The 21,278-nt window shown below is 42.7% G+C and overlaps 1 protein-coding gene across 1 annotated transcript; it reads left to right on the forward strand.

Annotated features, from left to right (window-relative positions):
* Positions 1–9,089: 9,089 nt before the first annotated feature.
* S1PR3 (sphingosine-1-phosphate receptor 3) lies at positions 9,090–19,852 on the forward strand. The gene is made up of 2 exons (XM_042864981.1): positions 9,090–9,374; positions 15,858–19,852. The coding sequence occupies exon 2, from the start codon at positions 16,039–16,041 to the stop codon at positions 17,179–17,181; it is 1,143 nt and encodes a 380-aa protein (XP_042720915.1). The 5' UTR covers positions 9,090–9,374; positions 15,858–16,038; the 3' UTR covers positions 17,182–19,852.
* Positions 19,853–21,278: the final 1,426 nt, after the last annotated feature.

Here is a 21,278-nt window from a genome sequence, read left to right on the forward strand (position 1 = left end):
GAGAGCCACGATGGGGGTGAAGAGGTTGGAAAAATTGAATTGCGAGGTTAAAATATTAACAGAGTGATTATGCTATCTGGAAATCTCTGTGTGGCAAACAAAGGGTACAGGACCTGACCAATGCTCTCAACTAGTGCCTTCTACAGGTCCTGTCCTTCTGATAGCGCCTGTTGCTCCACCGACTCATGCGGCAGCGCCGCCACTGTTTCACGTGTGCCTGCACCGTTCAGCGGGTCAGAGGTGAGCAGTCGGGAACTATGGGGAATTCACTAACAAAGGAGCAGCAAGTAAATCTTGAAGCCTTACAGTTAGTTTTAACGTTTCAGAATCACCCTGTGTTTACCTTAGCATTAGTTACTTTTCTCAAATGGTTAAGCAAAATTGTCCCTGAATTTCAGAAAACTGGATTCTCTTTCTATGGAGAGCTTTGGGACAAAATTGGTGCAAAACTCCAGGAGGCTTCTATTACTAAAGACAGCACGGCTGCCAAACTTTTATTTGTTTGGAACCAAATAATGGAAGGACTTAAACAAAGAATTGACAAGGAAGAATTTCTTCCGACTATTCCCCATCGCCCCCCCTCCCACCCCCGCCGCTACCCTCGGTGCAGAAAGCAGCCCTGGTCCGGATTCGATCCGCGGTTCCGACACCACCCCTGACCGCGGAGAAAACAAATCGCAACACTCCCCCCACGCCGCCGCCCTTGGCTCCGCTCCCGGCGCTCACCCTGCTCCCGCCCTCGGCTCCGCCCCCGACACTCGCGCCGCTCCCGGCCTCCGCCCGCCCCCGTTGCTTGCCGTGACTCTACCTTCCTCCGCCCCGCCTGCGTCGCCTGCTGCTAGGTGTCTGCAGCCTGCGTATAACTTAATTAAGGCCAATAACGGGCCTGCTTATACTTCTAAAGACATTCGAACTTTCCTCCAAGAATAGGGTGTTAGACATATTACAGGCATTCTTCATTCTACCACTGGACAAACTATCATCGAGCATACTCATCTAACATTGAAATCCATTCTTAATAAACAAAAAAGGGGGAATACAGGAAACACACCACAAAGAAGACTGTAAGCGTTTTTTGCTTTCTCTGTGCCATCTGTCAATACAGCAGAGCCAGCCTCTCAGTATGAATGTACTGCCTCAAGACACAGAATTCTCCAACTATGCGTCAGCTATTCGTAGCCACAGCCTTGCAACCTATTCATAAAGCAAACCCTCATATGATTATTTATTATTACATGGCATACTGTGTTGTCAGGAACAGCCTTTTGATTATAGCTGGGAAGTGCAATTAATCTCCCATCTTTCTCAATTTGGCCTTACGGTGGTACCGGAGAAAGTGCAACGCACCTCTCCTATGTTATATCTGGGTTGGAAATTGTCAGATGCTATGATATATCTTCAGACCGTAGAATCGAAAATTGACATTTCCACACTCACAAACTCTTTTAGGTCACTTACAATGGCTGCGGCCATCGGTTGGCATTTCTAAGCTCAATTAGAACCGTTGCTAAAGTTGTTAAGGGGGAGATATGCTGAAGATGCGATCGTACTGATGCTTGAGGCTAAGCAGGCTCTAATTCAGATTACCGCCCAAATTCAAAAGGCAGCTAGCCATCGTCAATCCTTACTTCATGACATTTCCCTTGTTGTGTATATCCAGGAGAAGCATCCTTTCACAGTCATTTGTCAATGGGGAAACAGAAAAAAAAAAAAAAACCCACAAAAAAACCCCCCAAAAAACCACACGCTTCTCCTCAAAACAGGCCTACTAAACAATTTGCTGCTTCTCCTTCTGTACTTTTTTTTGCTGGAATGGCTGCTTCCCCCTGCTCAGCCTCAGTCGTTCTTGATGACTCATATCAATACAGTAGCTGAAGTGATTCGTATGGGCAGAGACAGAGTTCACTGCATAGCAGGTTGAGAACCTGACGATATTAGTTTACCTTTACCTTGCTGTGGGCAGAGTGGGTGTACAGTCACTCCCTCTCCTTACAGTTGGCTTTAGAAAGGGTACCCTGGCCATTTGCATACAGAACGCCCAGATCAGCGAGTAGTGCAGTTCCTGGAAAAAACTGACTGATTTGAATAACTCGGTATTCAAAATGACCAGTAGACAGTCACACAGTATATATTGACGCTGGACGCCTTAACCACAAAGCTGTCTGTGTGTGGTGGGACAATAGCTGGAAGCAGCAGCTTGTGCCAATAGAGCCACGAGGCAGCTTACAAACTATGGAACTAAAGGCGATCTTATGGGCCTTTACTGCGTGGCCAAATGAACCTCTAAATGTTGTAACTGATTTCCTCTATGCCGCTGGCATATGTCAAAGAACTGAGGATGCCCACGTTAGAGACAACAAGAACGTGTGGCTTATCTCTGTTTTTATGTCTTAAGCACACGTTATGGCAAAGAAAAGAACCATATTGTGTCATCCACATTCGTAGCCAACTTGGTTTAGGGGAGGGTAATACTGTTGCTGATAAATTGGTTATGGTGACTCCTGCTAATCTGTTTGATGCTGCTCATAACTCTCATGAGATGTTTCATGAAAATGCCCGTGGTTTACATAGACAGTTTAATATTGGCGTGAATGATGCAAGCTTGATAGTACAAACATGTCCACAGTGCAGTCACCATAACGGTGGCCTTGGTCTGGGGACTAATCCCTGAGGCTTGAAAGCATTGGAAGCATGGCAAACAGATGTCACCCATATTGCAGAGTTTGGTCGATTGTGATGTGTTCGTGTCACTATTGACACTTACTCTAGATTTATATGGGCTTCTCCGTTAGTGAGTGAATCTGCTAGATATGTCATTAAACCCTGGATTTTATGTTTTGCTATCCTGGGAGTTCCAAAACAAATTAAAACGGATAATGGGCCAGCCTATAACAGAATGGGCCAGCTATTACAGAATGTGTGCATGCCACGCTAGAAGCTCAACTAAACCAAATGAGTGATATCCATGATGTGCCAGATCGCCTCATGAGCGCTCTTCTTCCTTAATTTCCTTTCTGTACGAGGAGGTCCATCAGTATCTGCTATAATCTTGCATCATTCAGATACTACCATGAAAGTGCTATCTGAGTCTACTGAAGTATCTTACAACGATCCATTGACTGGAGATTGGAAGGGCCCCATATTTGTAGGAAGAGGTTATTTTTGTCTTTCCACAGATGATGGCCCTATGTGGATTCCTGCTCTCAGTGCTTGCCCTTGGTGTGGAAGCGCTACCTGAACCGCACCAAATCAACCTGCAATAAAATATGTGGGTCACCTGGGCTAAATCAGCAGGCCAGACTGACTTCTGCTTAACGCTTGCTTCTGCCACTGATCCCTTCCAAACTTGTTTTATAGGGATGCTGTTTCTAAATGATTCTGACTTTTCTGCTTACTCCAAGGTAGTTGCAATGTATTGGATACTCCAGGTGATTGTTCTTTCAAGCTTCTTAGGAGTCTCAATACCACTGTACTCTGGGACCCACAGGAGTTAAATCTTCTTGGAACTCAGAAGATCAGTAACACATCTAAGGGATGGAAGAAAACATATTTTATGTTTGGAAATACCAGTAAATGCTTTTGGGGATCCATGTTACATTGGTAAACTCACTATATTTTCTCTCACTTTCCAAGACATGCGTGACATCCACTCTAAACATAGCGCATGGGTAGCTTTATCTGTCCTTATACCAGGGGCTGTTGCTGGGAATAGGTATTATAACTATAACTATATTATAACTATATTAGTATAGCTATCAGGATTGTAAAATGTTTACTTAACAAAATGTCTGCTACTGTCCTGCATGCAGAAAAAGAAAAAGGGGGAATGGTTGTGCCTACCCCCCCATTGCAGCTCCCCGTTGCAGCTCACAGAACCCACGAAAAGAATGGTGTCAGGATGTGAAATGATGAGAAAGACTGAAACCAGGCTTGAAATGACCACGAACTCATAATGATTGGGATTGTGTGCTTATTGTTTGGTATTGCTTTGTAACTTGTATTGCAAATAGCAACAGTAGTAATGGTTGTTGTGTGTTTTTTTTATTTTTTATTTTAAGTAATAGATTGAATGTGATTCAATCAGGATTTAATGTTACCAATGCTGGAATCTATGGAATAGCTATTTTAATGTATTAGTAGTGCTAAGACAAACTTGGAAAGGAATCCCAGGCAAAGGGATGACCCTATATTATAGAATGATTAATTCTCTTTCATCCCATTAATCAGGAATTTAAAATATGATCATGCAGCACCTGAGACAAAGGCATACTAAGAGAGCTAACCTTGATAGTTTATTCTGCAAGCAGGTGTTCCATTTGGCCTCTGTATCACACACTGGCCATGCAGATGCAGTGTACAAATGGAAAATACCTGAGAAGAAATAAAAGCAAGAGAGAACCTGTGGTGGGTGAGAGAGGAAAAGTGCACCTTGAAGCAGGGGACGCCCTGCTGGCACTGCCTATCGCATTCACCATCACCGTGTTCTTTCTCTCTCCTTTTCTGCAGGTTGTTCTAAACCTACAGCCTTCATATGCATTTACATTCAGCTTGTGAAAAGTCCAAGCATTTCCCTTTTTGTCATTCCCAAGTACTGATCTGGGGGAACAGAAAGCACATGTGATTGTATTTGGTTACTGTGTTTGTCAATCACCCCTAAGACAAACTCCAAAATTGTATATTAAAGCAATGTTAATATTTTCAGATGCTCTGACTCAAATACTGTTTTCTAAAGATTCCCATTTTAAATCTATGAACTCAAAACACATTATGGGATGTTGTGATTCAAGCAAAGTGGGTTAGAAATGTTGGAGCAGCAGGATCATGGCCTCAGTCATTCATACAGTGTATTTACAGGGTCAGCGTGCCAGATTTACTGTTGAAAAAGAAAGGAGGGCACAGATATTTAAAACAAATAGAGAAAATCAAAATAATTCAACAAATGCATAGCCATGACAAAAAAAGTGCATAAGGATGTGAAATTATAATTTTTGAAGCATCCAGAATCTTCTTTAATTACTGTGATTGATAGATAACTTCTTTGATGTAGCAACCAAATATGTTTTTGTCCCTGAGGATTATGGCTCAACAGCTTTCCAAATTAATACTCTTTTTCTTTGTTTTTCTTTAATATTTCGTATTCTAGTAATCATTTCTGAATTAAACAATATTGGGTTTGAGCTTGGCTTTTAAGCACAAAAACATGTGAAGAACCAGTTTTACAAAGAAAAATATTTTGCACAACTTCATTACCAAAACATGAAAATGCACAATGTATCTTGCTAAAAAGATAAACTCAGCTGCAGTCAAAAGCAGACAGCTACAATAAGTTATAATATAATTAGGTAAATGTCCTTCTGTTTTTAATTGCAGTTTTTTAAGATTGCTCTGCTCATGTTTTGTTTACATATTAAACCAATCGAATAAAAAATAGATGACTGATTTTCCAAGTTATGAAGAATTACTTCAGGAACATCAGGAAATTAAATCAGTGACAGATCTGTGTGAGGATTTCTAACTAATGCATCAGTAGTACATGGCACTAACGTTTTTTAATCTTGATAAGCCGAAAGACCCTAAGTTTTATAAGATCTAAAACAGTTAACATAAAAGAGAGTTTCTTCTGGTACCTGAGAAAGTATTACTCATGTCACATGATCTGTGTTTCTGTATAAAAACTGCAAACTCAAGTCTGAGGGTGGCTTCATCTTGTCTGGCAGTTACCACATTTTTTTTTATTCCTGTAAGTATTTGTAAAGTTCTAACATTGTTTTTTTAACTTTCAAGCCTGTGCTGAAAACCCTTTAATATAAATGGTATACGCGTCTCTTATTGAGTTGAATCAGAAGCAATTTCTGAATGACAAAATTTACTTATAAATTCTCCATTGAACACAGATGACAGAGAAACAAAGTCATCAGCTGCCACAGTGTGCTGTGAGGCTCCAGACTGATCACATAACTTGGCTACATCACTTCCAAGTCTATTGCTTTGGCTGAGCTACTTCTCTGAGTTCTGAATCTTCCTATTTTATATTCATCTTAAATTCCACCCCTCCCCTCAAAATAAGTGCTCAGTTTTTCTGTATCTGCAGAAGCAATGTTCATGCCATCACCTATGTGACTGTTTGTTTGTCCTTTTAGCCAAGATCATGAGTTTTTACAAAAAGAGAGGAAAGAAAACAGGTGGGATCCACCCCATACTAGCTCCAGGGATGGAAGTGTGCTGCCCCAGCCCGGATTCAGCAACCTCTGTTCCATGCTGTGTTTGCCACGAGGCTTAAGAGTCATCAGAACTGTACCTGTGTGTACATTTAACCATCTTCTACTTTTTTCTCCTGCAGCAACCTGTTCCTCAGTTCAATACTATCCTTTTGGAAATTTCTTTCCTTTTGTTTTAAACTGTCTTTCTCCATTGCTGCACTTTTCCCTTTCGTCACACTAATGATCAGGCCCAGCCAACTTGCATTTTCTCTGCCCAGAAAACTTTCATAACCATCCTGTCACCTTGTGTGCTCTTTTCTGTGGTTCACTGTACCACATTATGCCAATCATAGTGTATAGATGAAGCAACTAGAAATATGCTCTGATTTTCTTTTCTTATCTCATCATTCCTAATATTAGTTTCCCATTTACAGTTAATGAGTACAGTGTTTTCAAGTAACTATCCACAATTACATCCATCCCTCCTGAGTGCTAACACTTCAGGCAAATTTATGTATGTATAAGTACAGTTGTTTTTTCCTATGTTTCACTTAGCAACCTGGAACCTGACACATCATTTTATCAGCAGGTCACTCAAGACCTTTAGGGTCTGGAAATTTTTTGTGAACAGTTTTAGTTTTCCTGTTAAGTACCCCAATAACATCAGCAAATGCTGCTCTGCCATTATGCATACTATTCACCAAGCTACTCATGAATTTCCAGGTCATAATAGACTCCATGTTGCTGGGCAATTCAGCGGCTAAACTCCTGTTGCTATGAAAATTGACCATTGTTCTTTGCCAATGCTTTCTGTTTCTTACCTGATTGCTAATAATTTACCTCAGAAATATGCCATTTCTTTTAAGAGTGCTTCAACAAAGCTGAGAGCTTTTTGGAAAACTATTTGTAAGCATGCCTTTCAGGCTGTTGCACAACGTTCAGAAATGAACCAGAGGGCTGTGCTGAGCTCCCAGAGGGTTGCTGTGGAGAGCTGCTGGGATATGAGGTGTTACCCCAGAAAATCCCTGACAGCACCTGCTTGAGGACCTTTCTCCACTCATTGCTCCTGGGAGGCTCCTCCAGCCTGCACTGCACTATCCTGCTGTCTGCCTCCCTGCCTTCCAGAGGGAAGAGCGGGGGTATAATGTCCCCTGTGCTTACTGCTGGGATCATACTATTAAAGGGGTTTTGTTGGCAGAAGAAGGGCTTGGGATGCCAAACATCAGCATTCTCAGAAGTAATATCTGGTCTGCACCACATATACAGTATTTCGCAAGTACAGTGCTCTGCAGTGAAGGGCAGTTTCCTTGTCCTGTTGTGGGCCCTGGCTACTCATACACCCTCACAAGTTTGTGGCAGGACCAACTGAGGAGCCACACCAAATCCACTGCAAGGCTCGGCTTGGCACCTCCAGCCACTGTTGCCAAAAGAATCTTTCTTGTGGCAGATTCCTGACTCAAGGCTCCTCTCTCAAAGTATAAAAAGGTACTAAAGGAAATACAGAGGAAAGGACAAAGAATAATAACAGATCTGAGAGCAAGACAAAGAGGTGCCTACCAAAACATCTCTACCAGAACTGGGCTTTGCAGCATGTGGAAAGTGACTTCCAGGGTATCTGCAGAGCATTCTGGGGTCATTTGGCTGGACAAGACTTTCCCATGGTACAAGAAAGCCCCAGCCCGCAGGCTTGGAGTCCCCTTTGCTGTAAGAAGTGGCGTGTGCATCTAAGCAGTGTGGAGGGAACTTTCATTCCACAGAACTGAGCAGACCTTAAACAGTATGCAAGATGGAAAGACGAAATCAGGCCAGCACCACTCTCATTGCAGCGCAGTGCTGCCCATAGCTTGGTAGGGCCTCAAAGACTGGACCCAGAGGCTTCAAAGCAATTTTACCAGTCTTCTGTAGTCTATAGAGTCTACAGTCATCTGTAGTTCTTATTTCCTAAGCTCCTATCCAGAAATGTTTTATTAATCATCTCCCATGGATTAAAAAAAGTGACAGAAAACCACCTTGTATTCTGTTTCATCAGCTTTGTGTAAAATACACGTCTAGCTTTTAAGACCCCATTTCTGCTTTCTTCTAGGACTTTAACCAGATAAGTGGTGCAGGCCACTTGACAGCTGAAACTGTGGCATGAGTATCAGTGCAATGATGCTGAGCTGAGAACATCACTGCTGTGAGGCACTGGGCACCCTTGAGGTCTGCCTGCACTCAGCAGTGCAGCTGCGCTGTTCCTGCGCACTGTATGCACTCTTGACTGAAAGATTTTGCTTTCTGACAGGATGCTTTGCAGTACCCACAGATAAGTATTTACAAATTGGAGTAAATTAAGACATTCTAGAACACCAGTTTCAACTTCTTTTGAGAAGTATAGCTTCCAGCACTCAAGCAACCTGCATGCCTATCGCTATCCTTGAGATACTTTTATTCAATCAATACTTCTGTCAAGATATACCTTGCGAAGGGCCTATTGTAATTGGCAGTTCAGTGTAAAACCTCCACAATTTTTGCTTGGAATTTCTAAACGTGCCTTTCACCTGGTGCCATCCCTCTCTGCCGACTGCTGATTATCAGACACAATAAAATCGAGGGCAGCTGCAGGAAAGGTGAGCCTCACTCGAACATGCTAATAATTCGAGATGAGTAAGAACTACCTAGAATTTCCTCCCCCTCTTCTCTCCAACAGCACTTAGATGGTCCGCAAAAATACTCCGCAGTGGGCTTTGTTGCCCCGCTCTTCTCTCTCCGTGCTCACTGCTATTGTTCCACGCCCAGCCTGTCTGCATCGACAGACTGACAGCGGGACAGGCAGAACAGGACGGAGGCGGGAGGAGGCGGGCAGACTTCGGGGTTGAGGAGGGGGCCGGCCGGTCGGGGCGGCTCCGGGCCGGCGGGAAGCGCTGGCGGGGAACGGCTGCTGCCATCTCAGACCCGCCCGACTTGGCCCGTCCCGGCCCGGCCCCAGCACAGCCCGCGAGCTCGGGAGCTGCTGCCACTGAGCTTCGGGGGCGGGAGGCAGGTACTGTTCTTCGCGGCGCGGACCCTCTATCCGGCGTCGGTGCGGCAGTGGGTGAGTGCTGTGAATCCCCTATCCGGCCGCCAGGGAGCTCTTGTTCGGAGCTGGAAAGTTGCAGAAGGCGGCGAGCCCAGGATGCGGCGCGGAGCGGCGGAGCGGTGAGTGGGGCGCCGAGCGCCGGGGTTAGGTGACGCCGGCCTTCTGCGAGCATTCCGGAGCTGTCGGGGTTGTGCTCGGACGGCTCCGACGAGTGCTTTGTCACATACCTCTCCTCCACTCCCCCCACCCCGCCCCCCGAAGTTCGAGTTGCTGAGAAATTAGAGTTTGCGAACTGAGTGCTGATTTTTTGGGGGTGGGAGGAATAAGTTGAGAGCAGCAGGGGCCGGCAGGGGGGAATAAGTGAATATTCCTTCTTTTAGCTTGCTTACATGCAGGAACAAAACTGGACGGGACTGCGAGGTGCCCGTGTGCTGTTCGGGGTTACAGAATGCAAACGGATGTCTGACTTTCAAAGCCAAAAAGTAACCATTACTAACGGCCGTAAACTGCCAGAACATTCACTTCAAAAACAATTATTTTAAAATTTATTTGAGTTGTCCAATACATTGTTTTGCAGCAGATGTTTGTTGTCTGGATGCTGTTTACATTGAGCATGGCTGTTCTTCAAAGCCTTTTTTTAAATTTGACACTGCCAGGGTTACCAGAGAAATTGCATACATTTACTTTTAATCTATAAAGGCTTTAAAATATACAATGGTTTGGCTGTGAATATACGTTCTTGTCTTTCCCTTTGCTTTTCTTAAAATTGTAATTTGTGGCCAAAGCATATGGCAATGTGTGGAAGAGAAGGAAGAACAGGAATGTGTGTGGTGGTGTTGAGGGGGGCTCCAGTCTGTTTGGGCATGTATTTTCATGGATGATTGGAAGGTAGGAAAATACAGAATCCAGATGAGTTGCAGTGGGTGTCCGAAACTTAACTGGATTTTATGCTGTTGTGAAGGGGAAATGTAAGGAGCAGTAAATTAAGTCTTGTTTTCATTTGTGTTTAGTAAGATTGACTTGGGCTACAATGAAAATTGTTTGGCTCAGTGTTTTGAAAAATATATACTTCTTATTTTTGCTGCTGTAAATTGCACAGTGACTCATGAGATGGTGGCTGCCCTTTACTCCCTATGGGTCTCTGAGCAGAATGCCTGCTGAGAACAGAGGTATGCTGCAGATAGTTGCGGAAGGGTGCTGGGAGTCTGCATTATCACAGAATCACAGAATGGCCTGGGTTGGAAGGGACCTCAAGGATCGTGAATCTCCAACCCCCCTGCCACATGCAGGGCTACCAACCTCCCTGTTTAATGCTAGGCCAGGCTGCCCAGGGTCCCCTTTTCCTCTTGTCCTGATATCTGAGGGCTAGCTGATAGTTGATTCCCCTCATGTTTGTAGGCTCCCTTTATGTACTGAAAGGCTGCAATGAGGTCACCCCGCAGCCTTCTTTTCTCCAGGCTGAACAAGCCCAGCGCCATCAGCCTGTCTTTGTAGGGGAGGTGCTCCAGTCCCCTGACCATCTTCGTGACTCTCCTCTGGACCCTCTCCAATAGCTCTCTGTCTTTCTTGTACTGAGGGCTCCAGACCTGGACAGTTACTACTGCAGGTGGGGCCTCTCAAGAGCAGAGTAGAGGGGGACAATCACTCCCTGTCCCTGCTGGCCACCCCTCTTCTCATAGAACCCAGGATACCATTTGCTTTCCGAGCTGCTGGCACACTGCTGGCTCACATTAAACTTTTCATCTGTCAGGATCCACAGGTCCTTCTCCATAGGGCTGCTCTCAAGGACTGCTCCTTCTGGTCTGTATGGATGCCTGGGTTTCCTCCAGCCCAAGTGCAAATCCTTGCACTTTGCCATGTTGAACCTCATTAGGTTCACCCAGGCCCACCTTTCAGCCCTCTGAATGGCATCCCTTCCTTCAACCGTGTCAACCGCACCACTCAGCTTGGTGTCATCAGCAAACTTGCTGAGCGTGCACTCGATTCCGTCATCGATGTCATTGATAAAGATGTTAAAGAGCACCCATCCGAAGAGAGACCCCTGTCTCGTCATCAGCTCCCTGCTGCCTTCAGGTACTGGGAGTTCCACAGTCCCAGAGGAAAACTGCAGGTTGTCCCCAGCAGCCTTACCCAGGCTTACCTGTGGAGAGCCCAGCTTGCCCACCTACTAGTGGTATGTCTGGGGAGGGTGGTAGAGATGTACCAGGGGGCAGAACTGAGTGTTACTGACTTTCATGCGGAATTGACCTTTCCATGTGGGAGGCAGTATCATCAGACTCTGGGAACATCAGCTGTGGTGGTGAGCTCTACTGCAACTTGGAAGGACGCATGAGGATCTTGGACCTCTGCAGGAGACCACACTAACAGCTACTGAAATCATAAAATGTAGCGGTGGGCAAGAAGGTTTGCCAGCATGGGCAGATCGTGATGTTCACAGCCACACTGCTCACCCAGCTGCTATTTCCATCCTCAGAATAAGCAGGAAAGGAGGCAGCTGAATTGTGTTCCACTTGGCTGTGGTTCTTGGCATCGTTCCTTTGTTTGAACACGCATCCACAGGGAGTCATAGTCAGGTTGCCCTTGCTCTGCCTATAGTTTTATGCTTCTTGTGGTGCCTGGTGGTGCAGCAATAGAGATTCTCCTCTTTCCTTTAGAGAGAATGAAGTGGGTTTCTCGCTGTATCTCAGGGTACTGAGGTACTTTACCACAGCAGTGCTGAATGTGAAATGCACACTAACATATTCTTCAGGTTCTTTTTTCACTGTTTAAAGGTAAGGTCCATACTTTGCAGCTAGTGACTAGTCCTCTGCATCTGGCTGGCACAGAGACATTTGGAGGACTAGTTTGTAGAGCTGTCAGGAAGCAGTGGTATGGGTATTCTAAATCTGACTGCTGCTATCTCATTGTTATAGTACACAACCAATTGTATAATTTCTGAGTTACTGACTACAAAGAAGGAGAAGAATGAAAACAATCTTTAAAAAATGGCATGGCTGAATGCTGCTGCCAGAAAGGAGTAGTTTTTAATTTAGTGTATTTCAGGTGACTTTTCAGGTGTATTTCAGGTACTTTCAGGTGACTAGTGAGTCAGATTCATTCCCATAGAGTCCTGGTGAATACTGTTACATTCTCCACTGCCTTGACACTGGGCTGTCAGAGGCAGATTTACCAGTGATACTGAATTTGCTGTAATAATTTTAAGAGAAGAAGTAATTATAAACAATGAAAAAGACCCAGTGTAATTTCTGCTGATTGAGTGCATCACCCATGCTTTCTGCCAGGGAAACTGGTATAGCACCATTGCCTTCAATAGAGTCAGAATGAAATGCATTTGCTCTGTGATAGAAGAGTATCATATCTCTGCTTGGAAAAGTCTTATAGAAACATGCATTTTGTTGCATGTGGTGTTGTAACAACACTGAGTACAATTCTCTCAAGCAGTCTGATGCTAGTTAAGCTATCATTAATGAATACTTTTCTAATCAAATATAATTGCTTATTGTACAGTGACAAGCACTTGCAATTCATATGAACAGTGGCATTTTGTTGTAACTCAATACAATGAAAGATTGTGATAGTCTGTGATAACAGTGTACAGATTTTAACTGAATTACAATTAGATTGAACCTTGGCTGAGGTGAAGCTCAGAGCTTTGCTGTTCATGCTTCAGAAAAATGGTGAACAACTTGAGGGCCCAGTTCAGATCAGGAGAAATGAATGAGGGGATTGCCATCTTCAGAGAGAAAAAGACTTACAGCTCCAAGAGATAACTGTGCTTCTTGCATAACCTCTCCCTGTGGTTCTCTCCACCAAAGAATTTTGGACATAGAGACTAGAATGGGCGAATAATAATAGAAAATCACTCTCTCAGACAATCATTTTGATACGTCCTGAATGTGATAATGAAATTATGTCATGTCACCACAAGCTTTTGTTAGGTTCATTCTTTTCTGAAGGAGAGAATTAAGGAAAAGGGAGGGTGGGAAAAATGGGTTGGGTCATCCTTTACTCCATTTACATTCAACTGGGACTTGCTTTGCTCCTCCAGTCTTCTACAAGGCACTTGAAATTCCACTCCCAGTTCTGAAGTGTCCAAAACGATGTGCTGGAATAGTGGTAACTCAGGAGCTTTTGTGATCTTCAGAAACCTGTGTGCTTTCCAGTGAAAGTACATATACTCCTGCGTTAAGCCTAAGCCTACTGACAGTAAGCCTGCATACCTCAGTTATGTAGAATAATTAAGAGAGTCCTTGCGCCGTATAGGTCAGAGGTTGAAAACTGCTGGTGTACTAGTCGAGGCTGAAATCTCTAATTCATCTCTTGATGTCTTCTTTTGAAAGTGCCTTTGACATATTTGGGAAACGTTCATGGACATTTTGTAAATAGTATATATATATGAGTTCTAGCTCTTATAAATTCCTAAAATTAAGTTACACTAGGGGGAGGGCAGACCAATAGAAAGTGACCTCCATGTAGCAGAAATTTTATTTTCCTATTTTTCATGAATTAAAAAAAAAACACACAAATTTGCTTCAGATGGAATCAGTTCTGTTCTTGTCTTCATCCTTGTTTGGTAGCTGAACTGAAAAATTGGCTATCCATTCAACCTTACTGCATGCACTTGAGGCATGAGCACTGATTCTCATTGAAGTATGCAGTGCCTGTCACATTTTGGTAGAGTATTAAGCGCTTCTGTCACCGCCTGATATTTTTATAAAGCTGTATAGATCTCTTCCAATACTTATGCATGGAAGTGCAAAAAAAGAGGTAAGAGAATCAATCTGCTGTGAAAATGCATCATTTCGAAGTCCATGGGAAAATGTTACAATTAATCTAAGTCTCCATTTGAAGAACAGAAGTAAATTGAAAAGAACAATGTCTGGTCATTTTAGTATTTAAAAAAGAAAAATCTTAAATCAGTGTCTTTTATACATTTTATATCTAGATCTGTGTCCAGGTGGAGACCAGTAATGAGTGGTGTCTTTCAATGGTCCATCTCGGATCTAGTCCTTTTCAGCACAGTGGGATCGAGTGCTCTGTTTGATGATGACACAAGCTGAGTAGTACAGTTGACGTAGCAGACGGAAGGAATGCCATCCATAGGGACCTATACAGGCTCAAAAAGTGGGCACAGATAAACCTATTGAGGTTCAACAAGGACAACTGCAGAGAGACTCAGGACAATCTCAGATATGAGTACAGACTGGGAGAAGAGCTCATTGATAACAGCCCTGCAGAGAAGGTCTTGGAAATCCTTGTGGATGAAAATCTGTACATGAGCCAGCAGTGTGTGCTTGCAGCTGGGGCTGTATTCTGGGCTGCATCAGAGGAGGGGTGGCCAGCAGGGTGAGGGACGTGATTGTCCCCCTCTACTCTGCCTTTGTGAGGCCTCATCTGGAGTTCTGCATCCAGGTCTGGGATCCTGAGTACAGGAGAGATGGGGAGCTATTGGAGCAGGTCCAGAGAAGGGCCATGAGGATGGTCGAAAGGTAGCTCTCCTACGAGAAAAGATTGAGGGAATTGGGCTTGTTTAAGTTGGAGAAGAGTAGGCTCCAAAGGAGACCCCATTGTTGCCTTCCAGTACTTGAAGGGAGTTTATTAGCAGGAGGGGGACCTACTTTTTACATAATCTAATAGTGAAACAACAAGGAAGAATGGCTTTAAACTGAAATGGGAGATTTAGGTTAGACATTAGGCAGAAGTTTTTTACTCATCACCCTTTGAGGCACTAGCGCAGAAAAAAACTTCTGGATGCCCCTTCCCCAGAGGTGTTCAAGGCCAGTGGGATGGGGCCACAAGCAGCCAGATCTGGTAGGTAGCAGTCCTGCCCAGGGCTGAAGGGTTGATCTTTAAAGATCACTTCCAACCAAAACTATTCTCTGATTCTGTTTTGTGCATATGCATGTGTTGCATACACAGTATAGAAAAAAAGTAATAGAAAGATGTGATTGGCTATGTTTGTTTAAAAAATGATAGTCGTAAGTCAACTAATTTGAATTTGAAGTAGGATTAGCTTTATCATGAATGGCTTTCAGAGTGTCTCCTTAATTGCAAGTAGCATAGTTTTGGTATTGTTAAGTGTGGAAAGCTATTTTACGTTGGCAGTGTGCACAGTGGACAAAGTTTGATGCTTTCTTGTGTTCTCTGCTGCCTTAAATCTCTGTGGAAAACTAAAAAGCAGTAATTTTGCCTTGCTACTGCTCAGGCAGCAAAGATGGGGTGGTGCTTTGGCAGTGCCACATACACTCCAGCCTTTCTGAGATTGCAGCAGTTACTGTGCACACAGGCTTGCTGGGAGCTTCTCTCTACTCCTGCTTTCTTTTTTTTGTTTTTTTTTTTGGACTTGGAACTTTTGCAGGTGAAAACACTTACCAACAGTTCTCTGCATTGAAATCATATTTCCATAGCAGAATTGAACCCATGAGGAGCAAGACCTATGGCTTCCTTACCACCAGCTTAATAAATCTGTGACCTCAGAACTCAGCCATAGCCAACATCCCTTTTGGATCCAGGGCCTGTATTACAGCTTGAGCAGTCACACAGTCTATATGGGTGATGTGTGATGACAGCGAGACTTACTTTGCATTTGTTCTTATTTTCAGAATCTGGTTTCTTAGCTGCTTTCCCAAATTAACATGAGAGACTCGCTGGATCTGGGAATATCCACTGCCTACCCAGAGGAGCACTTGGAGGATTGTGGCTTGATCTCCCTCTTGTGGAACATTACTGGAACTAAATTCTCGTGACATTAAAGAAGAAACATCCAACAGCAGCTAATAAACTATGTCAGCAGTTACTGTGATACCTGCTGCTGTTGTTGGTATTGAAGGAAATGAGGAGATGGACTCTCTGATTGTACTGCATTATAATTACACAGGAAAGCTTATTCTGAGGGAAAAGGCAACTGATAACATAGACCTTACCACTGTTGCATTTCTGATCCTATGTAGTTTCATAGTCCTGGAAAATCTGATGGTGTTGATTGCCATTTGGAAAAACAATAAATTTCACAACCGCATGTACTTTTTCATTGGCAATCTAGCTCTCTGTGATCTTTTAGCTGGAATTGTTTACAAAGTAAACATTCTTATGTCTGGGAAGAAAACTCTGAGCTTGTCCTCCACAATTTGGTTTATTAGGGAAGGCAGTATGTTTGTTGCGTTAGGAGCCTCCACCTTCAGCTTATTAGCAATAGCTATTGAACGACACTTGACAATGATTAAGATGAGGCCTTATGATGCAAATAAAAAATACAGAGTGTTCCTTCTCATTGGAACCTGCTGGCTTATTTCAATCTCCTTGGGTGCCTTGCCCATCCTTGGCTGGAACTGTATAAACAACTTGCCAGATTGCTCAACAATTTTGCCTCTTTACTCCAAGAAGTATGTTGTATTCTGCATTAGTATCTTCATAGCCATTCTGGTAGCCATTGTTATCCTTTATGCACGCATCTACATCCTGGTAAAGTCCAGCAGCCGTAATGTCACTAACCATAATAACTCAGAGCGGTCCATGGCACTCCTCAGGACTGTTGTGATTGTTGTTAGTGTCTTCATTGCCTGTTGGTCACCTCTGTTCATTCTGTTCCTTATTGATGTGGCCTGCCAAGTCAGGGAATGCTCTGTCCTATTCAAAGCCAACTGGTTTATAGCTTTGGCTGTCATCAATTCTGCAATGAATCCTATCATCTATACTTTGGCTAGTAAGGAAATGCGTCGAGCTTTCTTTCGCCTTGTTTGTGGCTGCCTGGTGAGATCCAGGGCAGCCAGATCTTTGCCTATCCAGCCCACACCAGATCACAGCCGAAGTAAGTCCAGCAGCAGCAACACCCAGAAGCCAAAGGATGATTTCCCACAGATTAGCATTCCGTCACGTGTCATTGGGAAACATGAATCTTCATTTTACAATGGAAGCTTCTGTAAGTAAAATATTCCTCAAGACAAGGGCCTTTCTAAACTACAAGTGTAGTTTAACTATTCGTGCACTTAAATTTTAGGGGGAAACACTAAACAATTATTTAACTTTAAGGACTTCACCATCAACAGTCATTTGCTTTGCGTATCTTTCAGTAAGGCATCCAGAAAAAACTTTTCATGCTACTCAACAGCCAGTTCAGAGACCATGCACATCTATTGACATTGTGACCGTGATGGAATTACGTTGTGAAGCTGTACTGGACACCACTTGATCCTTCAGGACATCAGTAAAATCTGTTACATTCACTGAATGTTCACAAAATCAGTAAAACTTCAGCATTCACTAAACGCTGCTGATAATTAAAAAATGAGCCTGATTTTGTCTGACTCAGAGAAAAGCTCATTCCATGTATTGGGGATTATAATTTTATGTATCTTGCTGTTATGTTAATGGCTTTATTATATCTGTTATAAATAGCTGTATATTTGTACAATACCTTATTAAAAAATCATTGACGGGTTAGAGTTAACTGTATTTTAAACATTATATTGTAGTATAGAGTATAAGGTGATGAATTATAGTAATAGGCAGATGTGTTCTGAGGGGGATTTTTAAAATACATGAAGTAGTAGCTTTAAACTGACAAACTTTGATGCCATATCAATGCAGTATTTTTGTTTTTACTGCTGCTCAAACTTTTCATGTTTAGTGAAGGACAACATGACAGTTGTCACCGACATTTCACGATTTATTTTAAGCATGCAGTAGTAAATAACTAGTGTGAGAGGTTAGGTATGTTTGCTATTTAAAGCAGTTAAAATGTGACCCAACCGTACATAAATCAAGGGTGTGTATTATTTCAATGCATATATTTTTACTTACTATTTTTAGTGTATTTAAACATGCATGTAAAACCCATGTAAACCTGTGTACCTTGTGAATGCACTACCTAAATTGAGATTCTTAAGTTTTTGAAGCAGAGATGTATAATTTCAGAGAGCAGTGAACCACAACCTGGTTCTTGTGGAGTTCCTCGTTCTCCCTCTGGGCAAGACCATAACATGGGATTGTGAAATAAATTGTCCTTGGGAAGAGGCCCCACCAGTAGGATGAGATCCCATTTTTTGGCAGGGGGACATTATGCTTCTATCATCTCTGAGCACTTTTGTAGATACAGGAGGGAAGATGTGGTACAACAGAATCATGCTGAACAGCATCTCTCAGTTTATACCAGGCCCTGCCTTGGATCTGGAATGAGAGCCCATTCAGTTTGAAAGATCTTCCAACTTTTCAGGAGCCTCAGAATCATCCTTTTGAGGGGCAGGTCCAGAAAACCTCTATGAAAACAGCTTTGTAATTTATCACTGCCTTACCAGCCTCAGTATAGGATGCTGTTTGGCATCACTAAAACCTAAGACCTAGAGTAGATAGGACTTCAGAAGCATCTGAGTTTATATTCCCATGGAAGTGGCCTGTGGTACTTCCATCCAGTTACTTTACAGCTAGAGGCTTTGGTGTAGGTTTTCCCTTCAGTGGAAGGGAAATACTCAGATACTTCTCAATGAAAACATCTAACTTTCTTGGGACTCTTTTGAAGATTCCTGTTTAATGCCTCAAACCACACTTCACCTTAAGCACTATCAGAAGAGGTTGAAGCTTTTTTAATTAATAACTTGTAGCAGCTCATCCTTAGCTTGAGTCTGATCTTAATCATTATCAACAGCATTAAGACAAGCATGTACAATGCAGAAGTGATGTAATGCCTTTAAAATGTAGAGGTTTACATTGTGATTATCTTTACAAGTTAGAAGGGTACTTGTAAATGTTTTCTTCCTTTTAATGAAGTGTACGAACAAAGAACATAGACTGCATTTGAACGAACTGTGAAAGAGAGTAGTAAGTATGAATAACTTCTACCAAAAATGGTATAACACAGGGCATATAGAGAGAAAGAACCAGATAAACAAAGCTTAGCATGAACAGGAGCATACAGTGCAGATAAGGACAAGGTCAGCAACTCTGTAGGTTTTTTTACAAATAAAACTGACAACATTGTATTGTTGTGGCTTGAGTTCTTAGATGCTACAGTGCTATTTGTGTGTATTTTCGGTCTTGAAGATCTGCCTTGAAGTTGCCTGTTTGGAAACTGCCTGCTAAAATGCTAATGTGCTCTTAAGTGCTAGCTTATGAAGTGGTGGCATGTGGCAGCATTTCTTGCTTTTTGTAAATGAGAAAGGCTGAGAAGACAGGACAGCTGGTGAAAAAATCATGGTGGCTGTTCCGCATCAACCCTCACACTGTGTTATGATGTTACGTGATATTCCATATTTAAGTGAAAAATAAAAATTTCAGTAGCCAAAATCTAGAAACATGCCTGTAAGTACGAGTTGTGACATCTGGGTGCTAGCCTTAGCTGCTGTTAGTTGATGCATGGTACAAGCAATACAAGCAACCGATGGAAGACATGATTACGTGTCAATAATAATTTAAAAAAAAAAAAAAAAAACCACAAAAAAAAACTCTCACTCTACTTTCTTATTTGGGGAGGTTTTTGTTTTTGTTTTTTAAGTTTTGCATTTTTTTAGGGTAGGAAATTGGAAAGTGAGGAGTATTTCATTGCCCAGCATACTTGAAGCAGGTTCTTAGTACTCATGCTTTTTCATGGAACACTGATAATAAAATCTACATAATACTGATAAAAATAAGATTCCTGGTCCTTCTTCAGTAGGTACAAGATATATTAGGTTAAATGCAAATTTGGGAAGATTTCATAGCAAAATTTTGGAGTAGGATAAATCAAGGGCTTAAAAGTTACGGATCCTAAACAACTAGGACGTAGCTCTACCCCCCTAAAATTTTATAAAGTTCCTTAAAATGCTGTGTAGTATCCAAACTTTTTAATATCTTGGATGATTTGAGTCTGCCAGAAATCTGAGTCAGTCTTCATTCATTACTGGTTTTACATGGAACAAAAACTGTAAAGCAAGTTCACATTTCATTCATATTTCAATTTCATGGGTTGGGATTTTCTTTTCCAGATTGCAAAAGAAATTGAAATACAACCATCTAAGGTGGAAAAAAAAACAAAAACAAAAAAAACAAACAAACAAAAAAACCACCACCCTTCATATTCAGCTTTCACAATTGCTGAGTCTTATCGAGTATGGGTGCCATAAACATTTAGGAAACTTTTATTTGAATCTCAAAGCTTTGAGCAAAGTTGTTATGTAGCAATCATCTTTTCAGGAAATGTAGAATGATTCTGGCCTTCCTTAGAAAACACAGATGTAAATTCTGGATATCATGCCTGAAAGCACTATCTGTGAGAGCAGCAGCGAGCCCAAGGCTACTATTCTCTCAGTCTGGAGCCAGCAGAAAACAGCCTGTTCTGGAAGCTCTCTGACCATAACTGCTTTGAGGGCCCACTGACTGGCTGCAACATCCATAGAAAAGGCACATTTTGCACTAAGCAACTGTAGCATTGGGTGTAGCATTGCCTGAAGCATTTGTTTTTTTCCAATAGCTTTAGTGAGGAAATGGAAAATAGACCTGGGTGTGAAATGTTAGGTGCCAAAAAGACCTCAGATCCTGAGGGCAGCCAATCCACCCCTCCTGAGCTGAGGTTTGCTAGCACCAATCAGTGTCATTTAACCCACCATTTGCAGTATAGTCTGCAGCACAGATCAGCCCTTGACTATGCTGGAAGCATAGTCCCTGGACTTGGGGACAATCTCTTCTCATGGCAAAAACTCACTAGCAGCAAGGACAGCAGCAGTGATTCAGAGGTTTCTGCTTGGGTGTCTCTGGGCCATGAGGCTTAATGCAGCCTTCAGCAGGCTGCAAGCACTGTGAAGAGATGTGCACCTATGTGGACTTCAGGGGTGCAGTTCTCACCAAGAGCAATGGCATTCTTGGGCTAAACTTTTCTCCCATTGGTTTTGAGAGAAGGGTCTTTGCAAGGAACTTCTGGTGGTGTAGGAAGGGAAACTGGGGAGTGTCAGCACAGCTAAATGTCCTTCAAACGTGAAGGCTTTCTTCTCAGCACACTAAACAGCCGCTCTTGTATGGACGTCATCCTTGCAGTCACTCTCCATGGAGAAACTGTG

Source organism: Lagopus leucura, unplaced genomic scaffold (assembly GCF_019238085.1).
Source record: "Lagopus leucura isolate 7727_CA_CO unplaced genomic scaffold, USGS_WTPT01 Super-Scaffold_774, whole genome shotgun sequence".
Taxonomy (NCBI): Eukaryota; Metazoa; Chordata; class Aves; order Galliformes; family Phasianidae; genus Lagopus; species Lagopus leucura.